The sequence below is a fragment of the Lissotriton vulgaris genome, chromosome 2_1, assembly GCF_964263255.1.
Source record: "Lissotriton vulgaris chromosome 2_1, aLisVul1.2, whole genome shotgun sequence".
In the NCBI taxonomy this organism is placed as follows: Eukaryota; Metazoa; Chordata; class Amphibia; order Caudata; family Salamandridae; genus Lissotriton; species Lissotriton vulgaris.
The window spans coordinates 950,258,369-950,285,550 of record NC_141687.1 but is presented as its reverse complement, the minus strand read 5'-3'; the positions used below and the strand labels follow the sequence as shown (position 1 = coordinate 950,285,550).

Genomic DNA, 27,182 nt, shown 5'->3' with positions numbered 1-27,182 from the left:
AGCGTACTGCATCATTCAGGAAACCGGACCAATTATTCGTGACCTATGGCCCGATCTGCAAAGGACAGCCTGTTACCAACCAGACTATTACCAGGTGGATTTCTTCTACCAAGCCCCTTCCTGCTCCAGTACGAGCTCATTCAACTAGAGCTGTGTCAACTTCTACTGCCCTCTTTGCGGGGGTACCTCTACGGCACATTTGCAGAGCTGCTACGTGGTCGAGCAGCCATACTTTTACGAAGCACTATTGTCTGCAATCAACAGACGCCGCAGATGCGGCAGTGGGCAAGCGGTGCTGCTGAATCTTTTTCAATAAGGCGAGCCTCTGTTGCTACCCGCCTCAAGTTATAAAGGTTTTCTCTCTTGAATTTTGATATATTACATATTAAATGATATGTTCTTGTATGCTTGGAGTTTTGTGTTACCTTTATGACTTATATGATGATTTACTGCTTTCTACTCTTATTCAAGCATGTGAATCTATGAAAGACACCCCTAATACTGGAGAAGAACATAAGTTCCTTACCTGTAAACTGTGGTTCTCCAGTATTGGTGTCTTTCATAGATTCACATGCGACCCTCCCTTCCTCCCCTCAGAGGCTCTTTTCTTTTCAGGCACTTTTGGTTACTTTGTGCTACGAAAATCTGAGGACTTGGGCTTCTGAGGAGAAGGTTCTAGAGAGCTACAGCCTGATTGGCTAGAATATGGACCAATTCATAATGACACTGAAATGCTACTAAAGTGAGTTCTCCCTTAGGCTTTCTATGGGCCTATTCTGTTCTATGATACTTTTAAATTTTTGATATTTTACTGTATTTTATGTTTGTGTGTGTATATATATATATATATGTATATGTATGTATATATATATATATATATATATATATATATATATATATATATATATATATATATAAAATTAGGGTAATTTTTATTTATATATGCATTTATTACTGCTATTTTATGTACTGTGGGACTCCCACTTCGACTGGGAATATTCAAGCATGTGAATCTATGAAAGACACCAATACTGGAGAACCACAGTTTATAGGTAAGTAACTTATGTTCTAACTCTTGCTGAAGCTGCTGGAGGCTACTTTACATTAACTCTGTAACCCCTACTCATGAGCTGGGTACATGCATAAATGTGGCCGCCAAGTCACCTCATCAAAACTTACTGTACTGTGGAAGATAAGAAGAGGACTGACTGACTTCCCTCTTGTACCTAGCACAAAGGGTCCAAGGGTCAGTTGGCTGACCTGTGTGGCTGCCTGAACACCATATGGTGACCAGTGTCAACTGACCCTAGACTGGACTTTGCTGTTGGCCTCTGCCTTACACCCTGAGGGTCTCCAAGTACCTTCCCCTAAGGTCTTGTGGGCCATAGAAGTCTACTCCTGTTGTTGTCTGGGCTTCAGAAGAAACTTCTCCAGGGTGACACAAAGATAGCTTCGTCCCAGTCAAAGCTCCCAATACCACTGAAAAAAAGGGCTACTTCCTATTCTGCATTGGGACTTAAAACATTCTCAGCATAAAAAAAGCCCCAGGGCTCCAGTGGGACCAAATTGCTTCAAATAGCCGCCTTTTGTTTAAAGGTGATGGCTTCTATTTCAGCAGAAGTATGTTGTAGGAGGATTTTTCTTCTTAAAGTGACAGTCCCTTTATGTGTTGGGGCATAAACTTTTTTTCAAACTTTTTGACTTGCAGCTTTTCACTGGGACCAAGTCAAATGTAGTAGAGGGATCTATTGTGGTAGTCTGTGTGTGCCTAGGTACTGGTCCAAGGCTATAGACTAATATTAGCGGTTTATGCGGTTTTTTTTACACAATTTTCATTTAAATCATTTAAAAAATAATTTCCCCTTATTGAATTGTAATCTCCTTATTTAAAAATTGGCTATGGAGTCTTATTTTTTTGGAGAGACTTCCTGTAGGAAAGTGTTTTTTGCAGTAACCCCCCCACTTTTTGCCAGACTACTGATTCACTTTGACTTGATGTACCCTGAGTCCCTGCCAATCTGGTTCCCAGGGCCTGTGTTCTTTCCCTGAAACTAACCCAATTGGCATCTCTAGCCACAGGTCAGCCCCTGGTTAATAGTACCAAAGGTACCCAGGGTACTGTGATCAGTGATGACCTCTAAGGGATGCAGTACTTATTGTGCCACCCTTAGAGGCCCTGTACCTTTTCACACACACACACTGCCTTTGCAGGCTGCGTGTCTTGGTGCAGAACAAAGTCGACATTGCACACATCCCTATGTGCCATGCCTACAAACCACTGCCCTGGCTACACTGAAAACTGAAGTTTATCAAACTTCTCAGCACATTACACCCACTCTGATGCCAGTGTGGGACTTAATGAAAAATGCACACAGAGGGCATCTTTGAGATGCCCCCTGAAAAACGACCAGCCTCTGGTGGGCTCCCTGATTGGTACACACCAGCCTGCCACCAAGTCACCGGTTTCTAGACCATTAGGGTGTGAGCCTACACTCCCTGAGCCCAAAAACAAAGCCTTTCCTGGGCGGAGGTGTTTACACCTCCCCAAGGCCACGAAGAGCCATCTGTGGCAGGGGAGCTTCAAAATAATGCGACCCCCAGACTCTCCTATCGGGAGCAGGACCCCTTCCTGTCTCCCCTTCCTTTTGGGGGGAAGACGGGCAGGAAAAACTAGCCAGCCCAGGAGGTGTGCCCACCTCTGCCAACTCCACCCCTTCCAACTCCACCCCTCAGGTGAGGGAGGTGACATGAAGCCCACTCTCCAGTGCTCGCCATCTCTCAGATGGCAGGCACTCCCCAATCAGAACTAGGGATTGTGCTCACTCTCCCATGTGGGGTGAGCACACCAATGGTGTAGTCACCCTAAGGTCAGTAGCCCATTGGCTACTGACCTCAAGACCATAAAACGAGAGGACTGCAGATAACTGACTTGGCCCCAGCCCTACAGGCCCATCTGCCGTTTTCAGAGATCCTGTGTAAAAAATGTCCTTGTCCTGCCGCCAGCGACCTCCAGAACCCCTGGTAGGACTGGATGCCTCCAACAAAGACTGGTTCTCCTGTGAACAGTAGTTCTGTTCAAAAGAAACTTCAAATCAAGACTTTGAGTCTGCTGAGGACAAAGAAACTAGACGCCTGGAAACACCATTGCACCTGTCACCTAGTCTCTTACTGCCCAAGTTCGAGTGGCCCACCGGTTACAGCGAGGTCCCCCAGTGCTTCCAAGTCCACTGTGGGTTGACCCCCTCCAGGACTCCCCGACGTCTCCTGCAGCATCTGCATGGAGACCCCAACCGCGAGTGGCCCGGTAAGGTGAAATCCGACCTCAAGACACCCGTGCCTCCAACCGCCCTGCGTTTGGAGAAACGAACCTGAGGTGCACCTACGTCTACAAGCTCTCCCAACTTACCTGACCAGCTGTTGGTTCCTCCCTGAAGTCTTCTTGGACAGAGCTGCAGCTAAAAAGCAAAACCGAAAATCCCCAATGCCAAAACAGCACTCTGCACCCGGCCGCTGAGGGTGCACCTTTTGTGGTGGCCACCAATTGAAGGCCTCCTATCCTCCATAGGATAACATTGGGCCTCAACACTCTGCACCCGGCCGCCCTAGTTCCGCTGAGGGTGAAACAAAAGTGCATCACTGACCCTGGGGGACCCCTGAGTCTAACCTCAGAACCTTAACTCCCACAGTCGATAAGTTACCTTTGAACCAATAACCTACTTTTACTCTATAGGATAACATTGACTGTTTTGCTTAAAGTTTGAAGTTTTTAAATCTAAAGATATTCTTTAAAAATCGCCCGAATAACCAAAACGTAATTTCTTACCTGTTTGCAGGAAATGTCCCAGTACTGAATCCAGGTATTCAGCTGAGTAAGAAAAGGAACGTAAAAAGTAACTTGCCTGAAATTTACTGAAAGAACCTATTCATTTCAATGTACTGTATTTGCTAAGTGTTGCAACCTACTGCACCCCCTGTAAATCAAAGAACAATGTCTATTGCATTTTCAAACTGTTGTATATTCAGCAACCTAATACTGAAAAGTATTTATTGCTTACCTGTGCCAGGCTTGCTTGGTTCTAAAAATAAACAGTATATTTTTTATACAGAAACAATTGGCCTACGGTTCAGTTCTTGAGTGTGTATTCATTTTCTGACTCAATGTGTAAATCAAATGCTTAACACCATCCTCTGATACTGCCCTACTGTTCGACCACTCTACCACAAATAGAGAGTAATGTTCTAGCTAACTTTAACCTCTGCTTACACATTGACTGATTTTACACCTGACTGCTTCGTGTCAAGTTATCTTTGTTTGAGCACAGGTTTATTTAATTTGTGACATCTAACAGGTAGTGGCCTTGTCCTTTGAGGTGGATGTAGGAAACTGGCTCTATATATACTACACCAAAATGAGGTATAGTGTGTATGGAGACCAAGTGACCCCAGAGGTAGGCAGACGTTAAAATTGGAACCTTACACTCTTAATTGTGGTAGAGTGGTCGAGCAGTAAGGCAGTATCCGAGGACACTGTTAAGCATTTAATGTACACACTGTGAGAAAGTGCCATCTTTCTTTCATGGGTATGCCCCCGCTTTTTGCTGAATTGCTAATGTGCTTCGAGTGTGCCCTGGGCTCCTGCCAACCAAGTGCCCAGGGCCAGTGTTCCTTCCCTAAAACTGTGTTGAAACTAAAACCCAATTAGCATCTCTGGCCAAGTGTCAGCCCCTAGTAAATGGTACCCTAGGGACCCAGGGCATGGTGACAAGAGAAGATCCCTGAGGGCTGCAGCACATAATGTGCCACCCTTAGGGGCCCTCTACCCTGACACCCACACACTACCTTTGCAGGCTGAGTGTCTAAGTACAGAACTAAACAGTCTACATGGCACACATCCCTGTGTGCCATGCCCACAAGCTCACTGCCCTGGCATCCATCAGTCACCCTTCTAGCTGGGTGCCCTATGCCAGTGGTGTGGGCACAGGTGCATTAGCCCTGTGCCCCTACAGTACCCAGGGCCATTCCTCGGCACTGTAAGTGCAGTGCTGCCATTAAGAGTATATGGTGGCTTCACTGAAGACTGAGTAGTTTGATATAAAACTTCTCAGCACATTAAACCCGCACTGATGCCAGTGTGGGAATTAATGTAAAATGCACAACCCGGTATCTGAGATGCCCCCTGAAACCTAACCAACTCCCAGTGTCCTGACTGTGCGGCTGCCGAGGTTGCCACCACCAGACATGTTTCTGGACCCCTGAGTAGAGAGCCTGCCGCTCTTGGGGGGCCTGAAACAATGCACTTCCTGGGACGAGGTGCCAAGCCTCCTCCCTAGGATGGGCAGGGGAAGCTTCAAAGGCATACCGCCTTTGTGAGCTTCTCCAGGCCACTTGCTGTACTCTGCAACTGAACCCCACCAGTTCTGACCCCCACTCTGGCGGGAAGAACGGATGAAAACCCTAAGTGAGGAAAGGGGGTGTGCCAGCCTATGCCAACCCTACCCCTCACGTGGGAGAGGCGAGGTGAAGCATGACCCCGGGCTCCGGCTATCTTGAAGATGGGGAGCCCTGCCCAGTCACAGCTAGGCTCCTGCCCCCTCCCACAGGAGAGGAGCAGGCTAGGGGGTGTACCCACCCCAGGACAGGGACCCATTGGTCCCTGCCCTTGCCCTACCTGTAACGCCCCCAAATTTAGTATTTATAGGCACCCTGAACCTTCCTTCCTCAGATCCCGATTGCAACAAGAAACAAGACCTGCAGCGCAGCTGCTAACAAAAGGACGACGCCCACTGACTTGGCCACAGAACCCTACAGGCCTGTTGATCCTTGAACCTGCTCCTGTGAAACTCCGGCGTCTCCTGCGGACACCAACCTAGACAACCCCGGAGGCCCTGCCTGCCTTGAACCTTCCAAAAGACTGTGACTACCACGAGCAGTGGTTCTGCTCAAACAGCAATACCCCTGGTGCCAGCGAAGAACCGCGAATACAGCCCACTCTGCACCCACCAAGCCCGGCCTGTGCCGGAGTGATCCAAGACCACGAGGACGTCCCCCCGGCGACTGGGACCCAAAGTCCAGTGCCCAAAGACCCTCCTTGACGAACCAGACGACGCCTGCAGCCTCAGAACCAGGGACCCCTCCAATGGAGACCAGCTGAGGGTAAGATTTCCCAACACCAAAAGACACCCCTGCACCCGGCGGCCCCCTGTGCCCTCCTTTGGGGTACCTACCTCTTCTCCAAGATCCCAACTTACCTCTCGAAGTGGTGGTCGCACCTGAAGAATCTCAGTCCCCTAGTCTGCAGCCTTTGTTCACTTTTTAACTTTCCCATTGGATAACATTGAGAGCCCGACAGCTCAAAAGCACCCTACACACAGCCGCCAGAGTGCTGCTGGAAGTGCAAGAACTACTCTACTTCCCCACTTTCCCTGAGTAAGTGACTAGGAGCCCAGCTCCCACAGCCGCGTGGCCTGCTTGCTTGCAACCACCAACCAAAGGCCCCCTACCCTCCATTGGATTGCATTGGGCATACTATCTCTGCACCTGGCTGCCCCTGTGCCGCTGAGGGTGTAACTACTGTACCTTTCCCACCCTGGGAGACCCCTGCATCTCTGCCCAGAACCTGAACTCCACCAGTCGAGTACTTACCTAAGAGCAGATAACTCACTTTCCTTCTATAGGTTCACATTGACAGGTTTTCACTTGAAATTTCTTGTGGAGTTTTGAAACTTTAATATTCATCTAAAATCGGCCGAATAACAAATTCCGAATTAATCACCTGTGATCAGGAGAGAAGCAAATACTGTACCTTTTTAACCCAGTACTGAACTGCAAAAGTAATCCTAACTACTTACCAGTTACCTGCATTTTCTTCCATAGGAAACCATTGACTTATGATTCAGTGAAATTTCTTTTGTCGATTTTTGCAAACTACAAATATTCTTTAAAATCTTAGCAAATACCAAAACGTAATTACTTACCTTACTTGGGTAGAGGTCCCAGTGCTGAACTTAGGAGTCCAGACACTGGATTACAAAAGTAACGAGAACCTACTTTACCTGTGACTTGAATTTCCTCCCATAGGATAACATTGGTTGGTTTTCACTGAAAAGTTTTTAAGTGTCAACTTTGAAAATACATTTATATTCTTTAAAAATCACAACTGTAACCAACACTCTTTTACTGAACTGTTTACAGCTTATGTCCTGGTACTGAATCCAGTATCCAGTCCTGTAGTTAGAAAAGTAATCCTTAAAGTAATCCGCTGCATTTATGTAGAAAAACCCATTGAGCTCAATGTTAAATTGTGTTTAAAATTGTGTTGCCTATTGCAACCAATGTAGCTATTGTACTTAAAGTCTATTGCCCTTTTTGCAAAGTAATTACCTAAAGTCCCTCATATTGAGAAAAGTATATTTTGATACCTATTGGTTCTAAAAATAAAACAACTATATCTTTTGATATAAAACAATTGGCCTAGCGTTCAGTTCTAGAGTGTGTGAAACCTTTTGCTGACAGAGTGTGTACAACAAATGCTTCACACTGTCCTCTGATACTGCTTTACTGCTCGACCAAGCTACCACTTTAGAGAGTAAGGTTATATCTAACTTTAACCTCTGTCATACCTCTGAGGACTCTATACACAATGTACCTTACTTTGGACCAGTATATATAGAGCCACTTTCTTACACACACTCAGTCAGCAAATTAATTCACACACTCAATAACTGAACTCTAGGCCAATTGTATTTGTATAAAAATATATACGGTTTTATTTTTAGAACCAAGCAAGCCTGGCGCTGGTAAGCATTAAGTACTTTTCAGTAATAAGTTACTGGATTTAGAACAGTTTGAAAATGCAATAGAAATTGTACTTTGTTCGATTTACAGAGGATGCAAAGCTTAGCAAATACAATACTTTGAAATGAATAGGTTTTTAAGTAAATTGAAGGTAAGTTACTTTTTACTATAATTTTCTAAGTCCGTGCTGGATACCTAGATTCAGCACTGGGACATTTCCTGTAAACACGTTTTGGTTATTTGTACGATTTTTAAGGAATGTTTTTAGATTTCAAAACTTCACACTACAAAACTTTTTGGAGAAAAGGTGTATGTTATCCTATGGAGGGAAAACAGGTTAACGGGTCACAAGTAAGTAATCTAATGTGGGTGTTCAGGTACTGGTTAGACACTGGCGTCTCTCAGGGTCAGTGATGCACTGTTGTTGCACCCTCGGCGGCACTTGGGCGGCCGGGTGCGGAGTGTTAAAGCCCAATGTTATCCAATGGGGGTTGGGGACCTCCGGTTGGTGGCTGCTGGCAAGCAGGCCTCTGGGTTCTGGGAGCAAAGCTCCTAGAGTTAAGGTCAGGGCAAATGGGGAAACAAAGTAGCACCAAAGCTACATCCTCAGCGGCACTGGTTCGTCTGGGTGCAAAGTGCTGTTTCGACATCTGACACCCTGTTTTCTATGGAGAACCTCAGGTTTGCAAAAACAGTGCAGGTAGGGAGACTAAGGACTTCTGGGGGTGACCACCACTTGGAGAGGTAATTTGGGAAGTTAACAGTTGGTTTGGGACCGTCTGTTTCGGCACACAAGGCCATGGGACGTCGGGTGCAGGGGTGCCTTTTGGGGTCGGATCTGCTTACCAGCTCCTGGTCTCGGTTAGGAGGCCCTTCTGGGTTTAGGCTGCAGGCATCGGCTGGAGGCTTGAGGCAGGTCGGGGGTCGCCGGATCTCTGGTCCGGATCGCCGGGGGAAAATCCTCGTGTTTTTTTCCACTCTAGCTCTGGCCGGGTTCAGCGGGTGCAGAGTGGGCTGGATTCGCGGTCTCTGGCTGGCACCAGATACTGCAGTTTGAACAAATCCGCGGGTTCTTTGGAGATGCAGTCTTTAGAAGTGAAGGCAGGCAGGTCCTCCAGGTTTCTTGTGGTTGCTGGCTGCAGGACACACACCGGGATTTCGCAGGAGCAGATATGAGGGATAGACAGGCCGGTAGGGCTGGGGCCAAGTCAGTGGTCGCCGTCCCCTTGTTAGCTCTGCACGGCTCTTCAAGTCCTCCTTATCCTTCTTGTTTCTTGTCTGGATCTGAGGAAACAAGGTTCAGGGTGCCCCTAAATACTAGATTTAGGGGTGTTACAGGTAGCTAAGGGCAGGGACTATTGGGTTCCTTCCCTGGGGTTGGTACACACCCTCCAGTGGAACGGGGGCAGGAGCCTGTCCCTGGTTGTCTTGGTCCCCCATCCTCTAGACGGTAGGAACTCGAGGTTGCGCTTCACCTCGCCTCCCCCACCTGAGGGGTGGAGTTGGCAGAGGTGGGCACACCTCTCTTGCTCACTTGTTTTTCCGGCTGGTTCTCCTGCCCAAAGTGGGGGGGGGGGGGTAAAACCAGTGAAGGCCAGTTGCTGAAAGTAGCAAATGGTCTGGAGAGGCTCACAAAGGTGGCATACCTTTAAAGCTTCTCCTTCGTGTACCCTGCCCATCCTGGGGGAGGAGGCCTGGCACCTCGTCCCGGGATGTGCATTGTTTCAGGCCCCCGAGAGCAGCAAGCTCTCGACCCAGGGGTCCAGAAACATGTCTGGTGGTGGCAGCCTCGGCAGCCACTCACTCAGGTTACTAGGAGTTGGTAGAGTTTCAGGGGGCATCTCAAAGATGCCCTCTGTTGTGCATTTTACATTAAATCACATAATAGCATCATTGTGGGTTTAATGTGCTGGTAAGTTTGATACCAAACTTACCAGTCTTCAGTGTAGCCGTTATGGTGTTGTGGAGTTCGTAATGAATAACTCCCAGCACCATATATTCTTAATGGCAGCACTGCGCTTACAGTGCCCAGGAATGGACATGGGCACTGTAGGGGTACAGGGCTCATGCACTTGTACCCTCAACGCTGGCATAGGGCGCCCAGCTAGAGGGGCGACGGATGTATGCCAGGGCAGTGGTTTGTAGGCATGGTACACAGATGTGTGCCATATTGACTCTTCACTTTGTTCTACATCAAGACATGCAGCCTGCAAAGGCAGTGTGTGAGTGGCAAGGTACAGGGCCTCGAAGGTTGGCACAATAAGTGCTGCAGACCTTAGAGGCCTTTTCTGGTCACAGTGCCCTGGGTACCTGTGGTACCATTTACCAAGGACGGATATGTGGCCAGAGATGCCATTTGGGTTTATGCTTCAATGCAGTTTTAGGCAAGGAGCATAGGCCCCTTGGTACCTGATTAGCTGGAGCCCAGGGTACACTCAATCAAAGAACATCAGCAATTCCGCAAAAAGTGGGGGGTATACATTAAAAGAAAATGGGCACTTTATCACAGTGGACAATTGTCTATCCCAATAATAATTCACATTTCTACAATTCATGTACCGTTTCCTGAAGAAATAGAACATAAAGACACTGATTTATAGTTTAACTTTGTTCTCCCATTCAGCTGAGGTGAAACGTGTAGGGGACACTCTACTTGGGATGGCCACACAGTGTGTTCAAGTGAAAAATGTTGTCAAGACCTCTCCGCAGACCCTGTCAAACCTCTGCTTGAAGATAAACGCAAAGCTTGGCGGAATTAACAATGTCCTGGTGCCACATCAACGGTAAGGTGGTGCTCAAAGACAGTTGGTTTAATTGTGCTGTCTAATCCGGGTGCCATTAATTAAATTGTACTGCTCATTTTTATTTTGTATCCTACACTGTGCAGTTGAGAATCCTCTATAGAAATGTGTTCTGAAGCATGTTTTAACACAAAAAAACAGTTTGTTCTGCACATAACAAACAATACATTAGTCTGCTCTATTTTGCAGGCCACTGTTTAACAGGTCTGCCTTTTAAGCAATACGAAACGCTACCAAATACAGTATCAACAGAGCACTCGGAGAATGATTTCTGGGAATGTTCTAAATGCAAAGAGTGCCTAGACACTGAAAGCGCTACAGGATCTTACCTGTGCCTGAAATGTGCTGTGCAAATGCAGATGTGACTGGTGTTTTTTTCTGCTCATGATCCTTCTGGTTAATCTTTTTAAGGATACAATTGGTTTTCTAAAGAAATTCTTTTTAGCAGTGGTTCTAAAATCAGCAGTGTTTTTGAAGCACTGTATTAACAGGATCTACTTTCCTTACACAATAGTCCTGTAATGTGCCATATTTCGCATTTCCCCATATACTCAGTGCAGCATAAATGCAAGTGATAAACCTCAGCTTCATATATTCCTACAGTGTGGTAGTTTTATATATTTTTTTCACCGCCCCTTAAATGTTGCTTAAAAATGATCTAAAACATATTCTTTTTAGGTTGCTTACTCTTGGATGTCTCGCAGTAATGTCATATAAATGTAGTCTGAATACTCTGTACCCTTTCTTCCACCGTGTGAGAGTGGCCCTTAACAGCTAGCTACTGGTAGCATCCACTGCTATTTTGGATTAGTTGAGCACAGGATTAAGTAATTCAAATGTGTAGCCTTTTGTACCAGTGAATAACGTATAAGCAGTGTAAATTGTTTGTGTTGCACGTAACTGTAGAAACCTGTCCTCCTCCTGCTCCTGTCATCTAGGGTTGGCCCTAGATTAAGTAACTTGTTTTTCTTTGTAGAAGACTGCTGTAAGAGCCATTGTGACTCTTTCCGTAGGCCACAATGCACTAGGACTCATTTTTTCCTTCCATCTGGTTTGAACATTCCAAGTATGAGCTTCAAGACAAATGGTGACTTCTCTCCACACTACATACACACTAACCTCAGCAAATACTAAGGGTGGGAACCAGAGGCTCTGGGCTAAGGGGTAAGTCAGCCTCCACTCTACTATGAATACACAAAAGACTGCCCCTAGATTGTGTTCCTAAAGGTAAGAGTCAGGGGGAGATGCCCCCATTGGCAATGCATCTCCCCCTAACTCTATAGATACCCTTAGGAACAACATCTAGGGGCCAACTTCTCTCCACAACCAGTTCATCTATCTTCTGTGACACGCATCCCGAGCGCCATCGTTGACATTTGACATATAGGTAGTATTGACGGTGTCTACAGGAGGGTGTTGTGAGATGCATGCCCTCCAAATTCGTATACCCATAGTTGAATGAGCACAGTGACAGCCTTGGTCTCTCCCTACGTGTGTCTTAGGACTCTGCCTGGTCTTCTGGTTCAAGAAAATGTTCATGTGCTCGAGAGGGAGATGCTGGGGGCATCATAAGATGCAGCAACAACCCTTGCTGGTGATCCCCAGTGTCTTCAGGTAGCGTGGCTCTCTTGATGCGGTGCAGGCAAAAGAACCTTTGAGCCTTCTGGTTGCTGGAGACACACCTAGCCTCAATACTCTCCTCCAACACCTCTGGCGAGAAGCACTTTTGTGAAGAAATGGGGTGTAATATGGTGTTGTGCGACTGATAGACTTCTAGCCACAGATTCTTTACCTTACAATTATTTCCAGGTGTCAGACTGGATCTGGCCATTTTTTGTGAGCTGTACCCCTGCGCACGAGTAGTCGGCTTCATTCGGTTCCGCATGGTGTTGATGCTGTAAATGACATTTGCGGTGCTTATATAGGCTCCACCTAGGCAGGCTGGAGTCTTTCTTTCCACGCCAGTTGGTGCAGATCTAGGGAGAGCTATCCCTTCGTTGCTTTTTTGGCTAAGCTTTTTCCAAATTTTCAGTCTTAGTCTTTTGAGGTCTTACCTCCTGGTGTGGCAAGGATGTCCTCCAGGAAGGCTGGCTTCAAGCCCTGCGGTAAAGATGCTTGAAAGTTGATAGTTGAACTCCTTTGGGGAGTGTGGATGGTAAACTGTACGTACAAATGTTCATTCAATTTCTGGGTGCCTGGGAGTATCGCTTCCTGATCATGAGGTGTGAAAATATTGAATTACTAGATAAGCATTATCCGACAGGGAAAAAAATAACTTTTCCGGCACTCCTTGGATTTGTTTTTACTTTATAAATCTTTCAACAACAGTTGTCCACTTGTTTTTATTTAAACTTTTATGATCCGTTCGATTAATTCCTTGTTTTGGTTATAATAGGTTCACATTATTCATTGGCATAGAATGTTAACACAAGGAAGGAAATACCCCCTAAAGAAGGGCGAATGCCCGAAATGCACCTGAGATGTTTTTAGTCTTGAGTGATGCTCAGGCCTCCTGTATGACTTCTGCCTATACCACTCCTGCCCGGAGTTCTGAAAAATCTGGAACTACCAGGTCCAAGTCATTCTTGTGGCTCCGGATTGGGCAGGGAGAGTCTGGTATCCCGAGCTGTTGAGCAAGGCCATCTGTCCTCTGATCAGGATACCCCTTCTGGAAGATCTTCTGTTGCAGCAGCAGGGGAGGGTTTCCCACCCGAACTTCTTAATTCTCCAGTATTGGGGTGTCTTTCATAGATTCACATGATATAATATTCCCAGTCGTCTAAGTGGGAGCCCCACGGTAAATTAAATAGCAATAAACCGTTAATATATGTATATAAAAACATAATTACATACATTCCAAAACCATAAATACTTATAAGTACTAAGGTTAGCATTAACACACAGAAATACATAGACAAGAAAACCGTTATAGCATATCCATGTTATGTTAGTCCAAACTACAGCCAATCCGGCGCAAGCACTCCTCTAGAACCTTCTCAGAGGCTCGGCCCTCAGATTTTCTACCGCACGTTGTGTGAAGGGAGTCTTCCCTGAGCGCTGTTTTTTTTTTTTTTTACTTCTTTCAAGATTTCTACAGTTTTTTCTGGGATGTCTTCAAGTAAGAAGTCTTTGTTTCAACCATGTGCTTCTTGTGGGAAATTGCGGCTCTTCTCTGAGGACCCTCACAAGAAGTGTATTTACTGCCTTTATCCAGAGCATGAGGTAGGAAAATGTAAAATTTGCAGGACTTTCTCCACCAAGAGCCTTAAGAACAAAGAGGGGCATCCCCTCCTGTGGTTGCAGAGGTTGAAGGATAAGGATTCTCCTCTTTCTGACACAAAAAGCCTTGCGTCAGGTGTGTCCAGAGCCGCTTCTAAACGTAGCGGTGTGCAGGATTTGCCATCTCCTTTCCTGAAAAAGAATAAACTTCAACTTCAGAAGGCTCCTGTTGTGTCTCCACCTCCTCCTGCTATGCCTACGCCCCCGAGATCTGACTCTCGGGCGCCCACAGCTCATTCTATGTATGTTTCCACTACAAAACATGCTAAATAGTCGACTGGAGCATCAACTGTCGTTCCGACGACGAAATCCACCGTCTCCAGCTCTGACGAAGACTTGTGCCAGTGGGTCGTCGACTGCGGCTGCGTCTACGTAGTCCGTGTCGACGATGGTGTGTGGGAGCTACAAATCTGTCTCGTCGACGATCCCAATCTCATTGTCTACGTCCAAGAAGGCAATCTCGTCGACATCGAAATCTTCGTTGAAGCTTACTGTGAAGAGAGCCTCTTCGTCGGCGGCGGCTGTGTTGACGGTGGCTCCGTCGACAGTCTCCGCCACCTTTGGGTCCAGGGGATTCCCCTCCCATGGATATAGCTGGTTTTCACCAACTTATGGAACGAGCGGCGCAGCAAACTTCCTATGGTTCTGAAGGATGAGGACTGTTTTCTTTGATATCTAGAGTCAACCTTTTAAACAGGTCCGGACAGTGCCCATAATTGATTTCATTTGGAACGAGGGTGTCAAATTGATGCAGATGCCAAATTCTATTCTGGCACTTCTTCCTCGTTTGGAGAAGAAATATAGTGCGCCCCAAGGTTTCGCCAGCTTGCTTGGTAGCGTAGCCTAAACCAGATTGCGTGATCACCCAGGCCGCACAGCGCCGTTCCAGGAACCAGTCTTCTCCAATTACCGCTCCTCCTGACCGTGAGGGACGTCTTGATGCCATCTGCAAAACATTTTCCACTATGGCTTCTACCACCGTGAGGGCTGCGAATTCTCTGGCCATTCTGGGGCACCACGACCGACAGATGTGGTCGGATAGGTCTTCTTTTATCGACCTCATCCCTGAGCCCTACAGAGCAGAGGCTCTCAAGATTCTTCAGGAGGGAGAGAGAGCGTCATCCGAGATTATCGACTGCTCTGTGGACATTACGTGCACTGTTTTCGTCGGCTTGCGGGGGCAGCTATTTTACGTTGTCAGGACTGGCTTCGTTCAACCACTTTTCGCCAGAATGTTCAGGTGAAAATCCTCAACATGCCCTATTTCGGCGAATCGCTTTTTGGCCATCATGTGAACGACTCACTTCAAACAATAAGAAAGAACACCGAGACGGCTCGTGCATTAGGCACTTAGCACTTTTGCTAACCGCCTTTTCGTGGTGCGTGCGAACGAGGCACCTCTTTTCGCGGCGGATCAAACCAGTACTGCTCCTACAGCCAATGAACTCAAAGATATTCCTCCCAGTCACTGCAGTCCTATCGACAGCAGTCTACCAAGTCTTACAGAGGAAAGTCTTCCTACAGAGGCTCTGCTTCTAAGATGCAATGACTTGCCTTCCCCGCTCAAAGTTGGAGGTCGAATCTCCCTTTTCTTTTCCAATTGGTCTTCAATCACCTCGGACCGTTGGGTGCTGGACATTGTATGAAAAGGCCATGCTTTGGAGTTTGTCAAGTTCCCCTCTAACCACTCCTCCAACTGGTCCACCTCCGGCTCACCTCAAGGAGCTCTTTCAACAAATGTGTCTCCTGATTCAGAAAGGTGCCATCGAAGTGGTTCCCAAGTCTCAGAAGTGGATGGGATTCTATTCCTGTTTTTTCCTCTTCCTCAAGAAGTCTGGCGAATGGCGTCAGATCCTCTACTTACGAGCCCTGAACAAGTACCTGAAGTGCCAATCCTTTCACATGCTCACACTCGCGGAAGTTCTCAGTTTTCTCTCGAAGGACGAATTCATGACCACCATCTATCTCCAGGACGCTTATTTCCATGTGCCGATACTTCCAAAACATTGGAAGTACTTGCGCTTCCAGGTAGGGCGCAGAGACTTTAAATTCAAAGTTCTGTCTTTCGCCCTTCGCTCCGCACCTCGCGTCTTCACGAAAGACCTGGACGACTGTCTCATAGTCACAATCTCGTCATCAGGCGTCTCTGGACACTCGATTCTGTCACTCTATTCCACTCCCTCGGTATCTCAATCAGCACCGAGAAGTCTCTGGTCGATCCAGCTCCATGCAGGATCTTTCTAGGGGCCACTCTGGATACTTCACTGGCGAAGGCATTTGTGTCTCACGAGAGTCGGCTGTGGATTCTACGCCTAGTAACTGTCATCCGTTCAAAATGGTCCGTTTCAGTTCGTGTATTGAAGTCTTTTCTTGGGATGGCGTCCTCCTGCATCTCCTTGATCCCAAATTGCAGGCTCAAGAGTCTTCCAATTCAGGAGGAACTGGAAAACCAGTGACATCAGGTCACCGGTTCTTTCAACGATCTGGTCCTGGTGACCGCTCGGATGAGATCCGCTCTCCAATGGTGGGCTCAACAGTCAAACATCGCTGTCGGTACTTCTTTCCTAACCATCGCTCCGGAGCTAGTCTTTACCACAGACGGTTGGGGCACACATCTTCAGGGGCTATCCATAAAAGGCAAGTGGACCCTGTCTCAACGCTCCTGGCACATCAACAGACTGGAACTAATGGCCATTTTCCTGGCGCTCAAGTCTTTCCATCTTCTCCTCCAGGTGGAATCAGTGCTCATTCAAACCGACAATACCACCAGTATACACTATGTAAACAAGCAGGGCGACACCAAGTCACCGCTCCTATCTCAGCGGGCACAGAGCATCTGGGACTGGGCACTCCGTCACCAAATCACTTTGACAGCGGTTCACCTACCAGGCATCCAACATCCTAGTGGATTCCCTCAGGAGGTCAGAGTCCTCGACCCACGAGTGGGAGTTGCCTCAGCCCACTCTGGACTTAATCTTTCGGCTGTGAGGTCGCCCGGACATGGATCTTTTTGCGAGCTCTCTGAACTGGAAATGCCAGTCTTATGCAAGTAGGCTTCCCCATCAAGGGTCATGCGGGAATGCCCTTTTGATGGACTGGTGCAATCTATTTGCCTACGCTTTTCCGCTGATTCCTCGAGTGTTGAAGATGCGGAGACAGCCGTGCCACATTCTCCTGATCGCTCCCAGATGGCCTCGACAAGCGTGGTTCTCGGAACTGCTGCTTCTCTCACAGTGCGAACCCATCCTCCTTCATCCTAGAGTGGATCTCCTCACAATTGACAAGTCAGGTCTGTCATCTGGACCCCTCCTCTCTCAAATTATCGGCCTGGAACCTGAGCAACTTGAATTTGCCCACTTGAACATTTCGCCAGCATGTAGAGGTTCTGGCCAATGCTAGAGCTCCGTCCACAGTAAAGACTTACAAGCTAAAGTGGAAAAGGTTTGTCACTGGTGTGCATCTGCCAACATCCATCCCGTGCACTCCTCTCCTGCCCCGCTTCTGCCGTTCTTTCTGCAGTTGGCTCAATCAGGACTTTCCCACTCCACTTTGAAGGTCTTCCTAGCGGCAATATCTTGTTTCCGGCAGGATGGGTCCTCCTCTCTCTACTCTTCCAGAGTCATTCAACAGTTTTTCAAGGGGCTGTTAAGGATGTTCCCGCCCATTCGGCGTCCTCCTACCTGGCATCTCAATGTTGTTTTGGCGCAATTGATGAAGGCGCCTTTAGAGCCAATCCACAAAGTGAATTTGAAATTCCTGACCTGGAAAGTGGCCCTTCTTGCTTTTGACCTCCTCATATCGCGTGAGTGATATCCACGCCTTTACCATTCACCCTCCTTTCCTTCAATTCAAATCGGACTGTTGTACTTCGGACCAACCCGGCATTCATGCCTAAGGTGCCAACTGATTTTCACCTCAATGTACCAGTGTTCTTAAAGACTTTCTTTGCTAATCCCCAATCTCCAGCGGAGCAGCGTTTGCATTCTTTGGACATTTAAAGATGCCTTAAATTCTACATCAACAGGACAGCGCCCTTTTCACAGGTCTGATCAACTGTTCGTTGCTTATGGACGCATGCGCAAGGGGGTGTGCTGTTACAAAGCCAACTATTGCACGTTGGATTTCCTAGCCACGTGGTCCAGCAGGCACACTTTCACGAAGCACTACTGCCTTGAGACGATCAACGAAGCGGATACAGGAGTGGGCCAAGCGGTGCTTTGTAATCCTTTTTAAATAAGGTGAGCCACTTTCCTTCCCTCCGCCTGTACAGTCTTTTTACTATATCGGTCTGGCTGCTTGTCATTTTATTTCATGTTCATGCTAATGCACTGCTATTTTGTCTTGCGGCCAGCTATTACTGCTCACTATTCTATTCAAGCATGTGAATCTATGAAAGACACCCCAATACTGGAGAGGAACAATTGTAACTTCCTGTAAACGGTGGTTCTCCAGTATTGGTGTCTTTCATAGATTCACATGCAACCCACCCACCTCCCCTCAGATGCTTGCTTCTCCTCCTAGACTCTTTTGTCACTCTTGTGCTACGAAAATCTGAGGGCCTAAGCCTCTGAGGAGAAGGTTCTAGAGTGATGCTTGCGCCTGATTGGCTGTAGTTTGGACTAACATAACGACATGGATATGCTATAAAGGTTTTCTTGTCTTCGATGTATTCCTGTGTTAATGCTAACCTTAGTACTTCTAAGTATTTATGGTTTTGGAATGTATGTAATTGTTTTTATATACATATATTATTGTTTTATTGCTATTTTGTTTACCGTGGTACTCCCACTTCGACGACGGGGAATATTCAAGCATGTGAATTTATGAAAGACACCAATACTGGAGAACCACTGTTTACAGGTAAGGAACAATTGTTCCTCTCCGCCATCTTGCGTAGAGGCTTCTTACCATCAAGACCGCATTCCTAGTGGCAATACAGGCTATGACATCCAAGACTCCATACATTAACTTCTACCCAGACAAGCTGGTGCACAAACTAACTCCCTTTCATGTAGGCCAGTCCATCACCCTGCTTACTTTATACGCTCTGCCGCATCCCTCAAGAGTAGCAGTGCAGAATTCCTTCCCCATTGGAAGGAAAACATCTCTGATCAGTGGATGGTCATATAGGTTAAGCAAGACTTTCTCTAGTTTCACAGCCCGATTCCCAACATCTCACCCTATCAAGACCAGTTATGGCTTCTGGGAGTAGTTGTACAGACATTCATTGTGAATGGTGCCACTACACACTGTACTGTCTTTACTTTCTAATTCCCAAAAAAGATAGTTCCCTTCACTGATCCTAGACTTCAGGCTTCTCAGTCAATCCATCCTGTTTCACTTCCATATGCCCACCCTCCAGGACATCATTTTGCTTTGTCAATTGTACTTAACGACTACCCTGGACCTAAGACACCTGCTTTTATATCCCCATCCACCTAGCCCACCAGCTACCTTTTCTTGGCTATAAGTTGACAACACCACCAGTTCAAATCTCTAGAGTTGCTACTTCAATAGTGTTTACAAAGTGACTAGTGGTGATGGCCACACATGTGCTTAGAAACCCCATCCATGTCTTTCTGTTCTTGAATGATCGTGTCTGCTAGCTATTTTCACATGCTGATTCTTGGACGGCCATGTCACTTCGCAGTGTAGGGCGCACTATCCACATCAAAAAGTTATGCAGCTAATCCGAAAAAAACAGGCTCTTCCTAGGCTCCATACTGAACACAGTTACAGGACAATCATAACTTAACAGCAGTGATGGCATTCTAGCAGCTGCTCCCTTATTTAGTTTGAATGTTTTTTTACTAAGGACAGTAATGAAACTTTTGGAGAGGTTTGTTTCATGCAATACAACAGTACTACATCTTAGACTGCACCTTCACCCACTTGTGCCTTTCAAATTATTGGTCACAAGTAGATGGTGTTGCAATAATCCAGACAGAGATACATTGAATTTAAGTTAATATTTAATGGCAGCACGAATGACCTTCATCTGTGTCCTGGTCCAGGCTGAACTGAGCTTCCAACAGTCCATTAACTTGGCTCATCAGCTCTGGAACACAGAACACTTACAAAAGAAAACATGTCACATGCACTGGCATGCGACAACAGTAGTGGACTTGAAGATGCAGAATATAACAGATGGCCAAGGGGAGGATCTAATGGTGATAAAGACCCATAAACTGCACACTCCACATTGGTGCAACAGTAACAGACAGTTTCTCAGTTGTCCTGTTCTTCTCCCGCAAGGGACTGTTAACCCCGAAGCCTCTCTTTTGGAGTGGGTGCACATCTCAGTCACATCACATTCCAGGGCATCTATACTCCCTAGCATCAGGACCGTCTCATCCACTACTTTGACGTCCTGGTGGCCGCTCTAGCCTTGCAAGCTTTTCTCAGCCTCAGCCATGTAAAGACCATCTCCATAAAGACTGGCAATATGACTGCCACAGGGATGTGGAATTCCTATAGCCCAACGCCCAGGACATATTGTTTGGGGTCAAGGGCAACAAGTTTTAATGTGTATTTTGTCCTTAGGACAAGTAGGCCCAACCCCCTGCAGCACAAACCCTTTGGCTGCCATTTTGCAGTAGCACATTAAGGGCCAGGGAAGAGCACTGCCTGAAGTTATTATTTGTGTGCCTATGTTAATGCTGTTCAAACTTATATTTATGGTTCATTAATTGAAAACCTTTATTATTAGAGTGAGCGCTCTAAGTAAATGTAAGTTCTGACTGCACTACTGACAGTGGTTACAGTATAAAAATGTGTGCTCAGTTTCAAAGTTTAGCACTATGAGGCTATGCATAATGCTCCTAAAATGCTCTCTGATTAGATGCAAATATTTTCAGAAGCTTGAGAGCAAGATTAATGACTCTTTGCTTTCAATATAAAATGTTCCTAAAAAAGAAAGTAGGAAATATTTTTTTGCTAAACTACTGTGAAATTTCAGGTACCGTTTCTTTGCAGCATCATTTAGTAAAATGTGTTGATGCATGCTAGTATTTCGCAAAAATGTTCATATAGGAAAATCAGTGTAACCAGTTTCAATAAGATTATGAGAAACAAAAATAAACAAGCATTCGCAAAGCCAGTAGGTCTGAAATTAGTGGTCAGCTTTTTAGTTTTGCCAATACGTGACTTGTTTTAGCATGGTTTTTATAAAGCCTTCTTGATGTGAGAGCTGACAGGCCCTTACCATTAAAACAAACATTGGCAAACGCAGAAAAAAATTGGTCTAAAAAAAGCACACACTGCCGCATTAGTTTCTGCCACCGAACAAAACTACTTTGTGTGCCAATATACTCCTTGTGAAACGGCTTTTTGCCGTCACTCACAGTGAAGCCAGCCGATACAGAGAGAGGGAGAGAGAATTTTAACAAACACAAAAGGTTGTGGTTAACACCAGACCAAATTAGGCGCCCTATTATTAAAGAAAGTCTCAAAAGTGCACCCTTGGTATATGTCCTTGCATGAAGTGCAGCTATATGGCTTTCGTGAATTTACAAGAATTTATAGAAGTAGGGCAAGAAATGTACTCATGGAAAATATTTGTGAGCTACAGTTTATCATGAGCAAATATGCATGTGTAGATTAGCTCATGCGAAAACCCGAGTGTTTGCAAGGTCCTTTTCCAATCGACCACTTTTTTCCCAACTCTGGAAGGTTTACGACTGCCGTTGTCAGGAGTAAATTTCCAACATTTTTTAGTCTGGAAAAAGATTAGAGAAGAGTTTTTGAAAACACTTAAAAACACCCTTAGTAGATTTGCACAGACTTAAAGGGCATTCCAACTCAGGAACTATTGCTTACCACTACCTTCAGTCCCAGTATGTAGATCTGCTGAAACGTGGCAACATAAAGGGATTGCTAGTATTCAAAAGCTACTATGGTATGAGCCCTGGCATAATCAGAGAGGCTATATAAGAAATCTTATATAATGATACTGCTGCCATAATTTGTCGCCGAACCACATGGCACCAAAGTGACAAGTGGATTTTGTTACAGGACAAGTAGATTTATGAAGCAACTTGCCCCATGGACCAGTGGTATTTTTAATAAATTCAACACCCCTGCTGTCATGTACCGCATATAGAAGCAAAGAGGATTTCCCTCCCCACAGCTGTCTACACTCGCTCGGATCTGGGCAATCCTCTGCAACGAGGATTCACCGATTAGCGGAACAAAGCTGGACAAGGACTTTGCAGATCTGCTCAGATTGATGCATGAACAAGCCCACAAGTGGGAACTCCACCCACAAGGCCATAAAAAGGTACTTTCTTTAGTGGGGACCCAGACCATTGAGATCTCGGCCATTCCAGCAAACGCAAAATGCTTAAACTTTGCCTTTGGGTACCTATAGTCCATAGCCAATGCGTGATGGATGAATTAAGGGATCTTGCCCATGCTTTTCTTCCTCTTCCTCCCATCACATGCAAGGCAAGCAAGATTAGGCAGGTATCCATGACGCTCATTCCAGTGGCCCCAATCTGGGTCAGCCAACTTTGGTACTCCAGGCTTCTTGACGTGTGAATCATCCCACACAAGAGTCTGCTGCCCAGCCTGACTCAACATAAGTGGAAGAGGGGGGCGGTCTGGCTATTTTGTATAAGGAGGGTTGGATGCTACATGGTGAGGCCTCCGTTGTATGGGGAGAGTGTGATGCGTTGGACTTTAGTATACAGTTCTCGCCTCACTTCACTCTAGGGGGCTCATATTTATCGTCCTCCTGGGCCTTCTGAGGTTTTTCTTAAATCATGTGGGGATGCCGTGGCAGAGCGAGTTTTACGCTTCAATCGATATCTGGTTTTGGGAGATGTTAATCTGCTTCTTGACCAACCTGACACAGGTGATGTAGCCGACTTTTTCAGTTCTCTTCATTTGGCTCATCTCTCAAAATGGGTCTCCCATCCTACACATCAGGGGCCATATTTTAGACCCCGTCTGCTCTAACTTTCCGATTCAGGTGACCAAGCCCTTACCGGTCTCCTCAATTTCTCATTTGTTTCTTGTAGGAAATTACCCAGGATGCTAGGCAGTCCAACTGTCATATTCCACCAACCTTTAGTAAAATAGACCCTATGCAGTTTTCCAACACTTTGGCCGTGTCGCGGCCCACTCTCCAGGAAGATCTTGAAGGGAACTTGTCCAATTTCACCGATTGGATCTCTGCCTCTGTGTCGGCTCTCTGCACCTTGCCTGCCCAAGTTGGCCAGAGATTCCCCTTCTAAGCCTTGGTTTTCTTCAGAATTGAAAGCCTTGAAACAAGAGTGCAAAGTTCTGGAACGGGCAAGGTGCTCTAGTGATTTATGGCCTTTCTGCAAAAATCTTACTCTGAGCAAAACAAAAGCGCTATTATAGCGCTATAGCAGCCTCAAAAAGTTGCTATTTCTCTCTACGCATTGAGCAGGCCAATAATTCTAAAGGAATATTCTCCATCGTGCAAAGTTTTATGGCTGCTAGTGCCGAAGCTCGAACTGTGCCAGATTTGGTGCAACACTCTTGCAAAATTCTTCCTGGAGAAGATCTGCTCCATTCAAACCAGCTTTATTTTGTGTACTACAGATTATACGGTTTCCTTGACTGGCTGCCCGGCTAACACCCCTATTAATAATGTCAAATTTTGAGCCTATTGAGCTAGCCGGCTCGCTCAAAATTCTCAAATCTCTGAAGTCAGGCTCTCCGACTGATCCCTGCGCCGCTAGACTTCTGGCCGCGGTTGCGGATACTATCAACCCCGAAGCCAATAAAATTGTTAAAATGTCTCTGCTGGAGGGCTGTGTTCCAGCTTCTTGGAGGCAGGCACAAATTCTCCGCCTACTGAAGAAGCCATCCCTCGACCCTATGATACCAGGAAATTATCGTCCTATATCATTGCTTCCAAGCTTGGCCAAGGTTTGTGAAAAGGTTGTGACCAAGCAACTGACCAACTTTGTAGAGGCATCACGTCTATTGCGTCCGGCTCAATCGGGATTTCGTGCCTCGTTCAGTACAGAGTCTGCCTTGTTGGAGGTGACCGAGGCAATTCGGGGGTGTTTGGATGCCGGCGGAAGAGCAGCATTGGTCCTGCTTGACCTGTTGGCGGCATTTGACACTGTACCGCACTCTTTGCTTCTGGATCGCCTTTCGGAGATTGGGATCTCCGGCTCCGTCTGGCATTGGGTCAAATCTTTCCTGGAAGACCGCTCCCAGCAGATTTGGCTTCCCCCTTGTGTCTCGACTCCTCAGCAGGTAGCTACTGGGGTGCCGCAAGGGTCATCCCTTAGCCCCCTTCTTTTTAATATATGTTACTCTGCTGATTTATTTAGCGGAGTCACTTGGGGCTAAGGTGATGGCCTCTGCTGATGATACCCAGCTCCTGTTTTCCTGGGGGAGGGCTGAGGACTCAACTCTTGCTGCACAACACTCTTTCCTCTGTCTTCGCCTGGCTCGCTCAGGCACAGTTAAAATGCAATGAAGAGAAACCAGAGGTTCTTTTGTATGGAGTTTTTCCAGCTAACTTTCGGGAGAGGCTATGGCCTCCTGGTCTCCCTATGCCTAATGCAATGGGCATTGCCGCAAAAAAATCTGGGGGTCTGGTTTAATGACAATCAGTCCTTTTCTACCCAGGTGAAAAAGCTGGCAGAGACCTGCTTTGGTACACTAAAAGCCTTGAGAAAGTTCTTGCCTCTTCTTCCTAGACCTGCCAAAGAAACGGTTGTTCGTGCTTTGATTTTGTCTCGGTTGGATTATGCGAATGCGCTCTATGCGGGCATTTCTGGCTACCTTCTGAACAAATTGCAGGTCATACAGAAATCGGCTGCTAGACTCTTGCTGGGTATATCTTGCAGATGTAGTGTGCGTGGCCACTTGCGTTCTCTGCATTGGCTACCAGTGGAGGTGCGTATAAAATAAAAAAAACCTGGTTATTTCCCAGCGGGCCTTGCATGGCAGGGGTCCTTCTTATCTCCAGAAGAGGTTTGTTTTCTACAATCCTATGAGAAAATTGCAGTCATCCTCCCAGCTCTTGATGCAGACCCCGAGATTCAAACGCCAGAGCTTAGGTGGGAGCTCTTCTGTGCGCGAAGCTGCATTGGCTTGGAATGCTCTCCCCATGATCTTCAAAAAAAAGTTTAAAACCTTCCTCTTTGAATAGTTCCTTGGTTAGTGGTTCCTTTTCTTGAGCGTGCGCCGGGACACTCTCCGGAGTATCTGTGCGTGATATGTAAATGGATTTAACATAAGTGTCATCTTAGAGACCCAAACAGATCAACCTAGCAATTTGGCACCCCGAAGTCCTACAAATTGGAGAAGTGTGTATGCCTATACTCTGGTGCAGAATATACAGAGCCACTTTCTTACAGTAAAGTAAGGTTCAGTGTGCACAAAGTCCACAGTCCCCAGAGGTATGGCAGAGGTTAAAGTTAGAAATAACCTCACTCTCTAAAGTGGTTGCTTGGTCGAGCAGTAAGGCAGTATCAGAGGACTGTGTAAAGCATTTGTTGTACACGTTCAGTCAGCAAATGATCTCACACACTCAAGAACTAAACTCTAGGCCAATTGTTTTGTATATAAAAATATATAGTTACTTTAGAACCACATTAGGTATCATAAATGCTTTCTCAGAATGAGATGTTGCAATGGAATACTTTCAAATAGCAGTTGACTAATGCAATAGATAGTTGTTGCAATATGCAACACAAGTTAAACACAAAATAACATTGAGCTCAATGGGAAGTTTTAAGTAAATGCAAAAATTACTTTACAAATGTTTTTCTTACTCAGGGCTGTATCTTGGATTCAGCCCTGGTACATTTCCTGTAAACAGTTAAAAGAAATGGTTTTTGTTACACAGGCGATTTTTAAAGAATATTTGTAAGTTTTGAAAAATCGACACTTGTAAGAAATTCTGGCAAAAACCAGGCAATTTATTCCTATAGGGGAAAATTGGGTTAACAGTAAATCATGGTTATAATTACTTTTCAGGTTAAGTGCTGGGCTCAAAGATATTATTATTACATTTCTTATATAGCGCCAGAATCGACCCCCGAAGGGGTATCTCCGCGCTTGCCTTGGGAACCCGTCCTGGTTTTTCCCTGTGAGATAGCCCCTACAGGGCATCCCTAAGGTGAAAGCCAGGCATCCCGCCGCGGGGGGGCCGTTGTGGAGATTAAGCAAGCTTAATGCCCAGAGTTGCAGAGTGTGAACCCATGATTAGGTCAGGCACCGAAGCGAGAATTATCGAGTCCGTGGACATTTGAGCTCAACACCCTGCCGCGTCGGGAATCGAACCCTGGTCCCGGGTCTGACCTCTGCTTCAGGGTCTGCCTGCTCTAACCAGTGAGCCACACTTACAGCATACAGCACTGGGATCTCTCCTGATGACAGGTGAGCAATTTAGTTTTTTTGTTTTGATGATTTTCAAGGAATATTTCAAAGTTGCAAAACTCAACACTTAAAAGAAATTCTGAGTGAAACCCAGCTAATGTTACCCTATGGACAAAATCAAGTAATCCTCCTTGGGCAGTATTACTCGCCGCACCTGTCCGCTTACCTCTTGCCATTACTCGTCCTCACGGGAGATTAATTCCCGCCGGGACGCACTGTTGGCCGCCATCTTGGGTGAGGAGGGTGAGTAGGTCAGCGGTGCAGCGCTCGGCCCCTCACGACCTCAGTCCTATAAAAACTATTGTACTGTGACCCCTCAATTGATTGGATGTTTAGAGCCGGCCAGTGGGATCCTAGCCACTCGCCTGACTCGCTCTGTGCCCTGTGCGCACTATTTTAAACTTTTAAAACTTTTGCTTATGCCTAACCTTGTTTTTGTTGTGCAGGTGTCACTCCTTGGGCAGTATTACTCGCCGCATCTGTCCGCTAACCTCTTGCCATTACTCGTCCTCACGGGAGATTAATTCCCGCCGGGACGCGCTGTTGGTCGCCATCTTGGGTGAGGAGGATGAGTAGGTCAGCGGTGCAGCGCTCGGCCCCTCACGACCTCAGCCCTATAAAATGGCGCCCCGTTACAGGGAGCGCAGCGGACGGGCGCAGTGGGCACGCCGTCAGCGCGCCTAAGTCCAGCCCGTCTGCGCCCGTCCGCGGCCGGACGGGCCCAGGGGCCTGGGATGCTGCTACTGCTATATCTTACCCTCCCTCTGCTCTCATGAGTCTACAAGCCTCTGCTAGCCCCCTATCTCCCGATACCTGGACTCGGATCTCGTCACTTGGGATTGCAGGAAACATCCCCCCGCCCCCCCCCCCCCCCCCCCCCCCCACCCATCTGGGGCCGGCGTTGCCTCTCATTGCACCCGCTCTTGTCGAGTCGCA

At 46.6% G+C, this 27,182-nt stretch overlaps 1 protein-coding gene across 2 annotated transcripts in view; it reads left to right on the top strand.

Annotated features, from left to right (window-relative positions):
• Positions 1-27,182, top strand: part of AGO4 (argonaute RISC component 4) — a 464,331-nt gene that overhangs the window by 315,116 nt on the left and 122,033 nt on the right. For both annotated transcript variants that reach the window (XM_086956500.1, XM_086956502.1), the window contains exon 13: positions 10,418-10,577. In XM_086956500.1, coding sequence (XP_086812626.1) covers positions 10,418-10,577 — 160 coding nt within the window. The remainder of the gene's footprint in view (positions 1-10,417; positions 10,578-27,182) is intronic.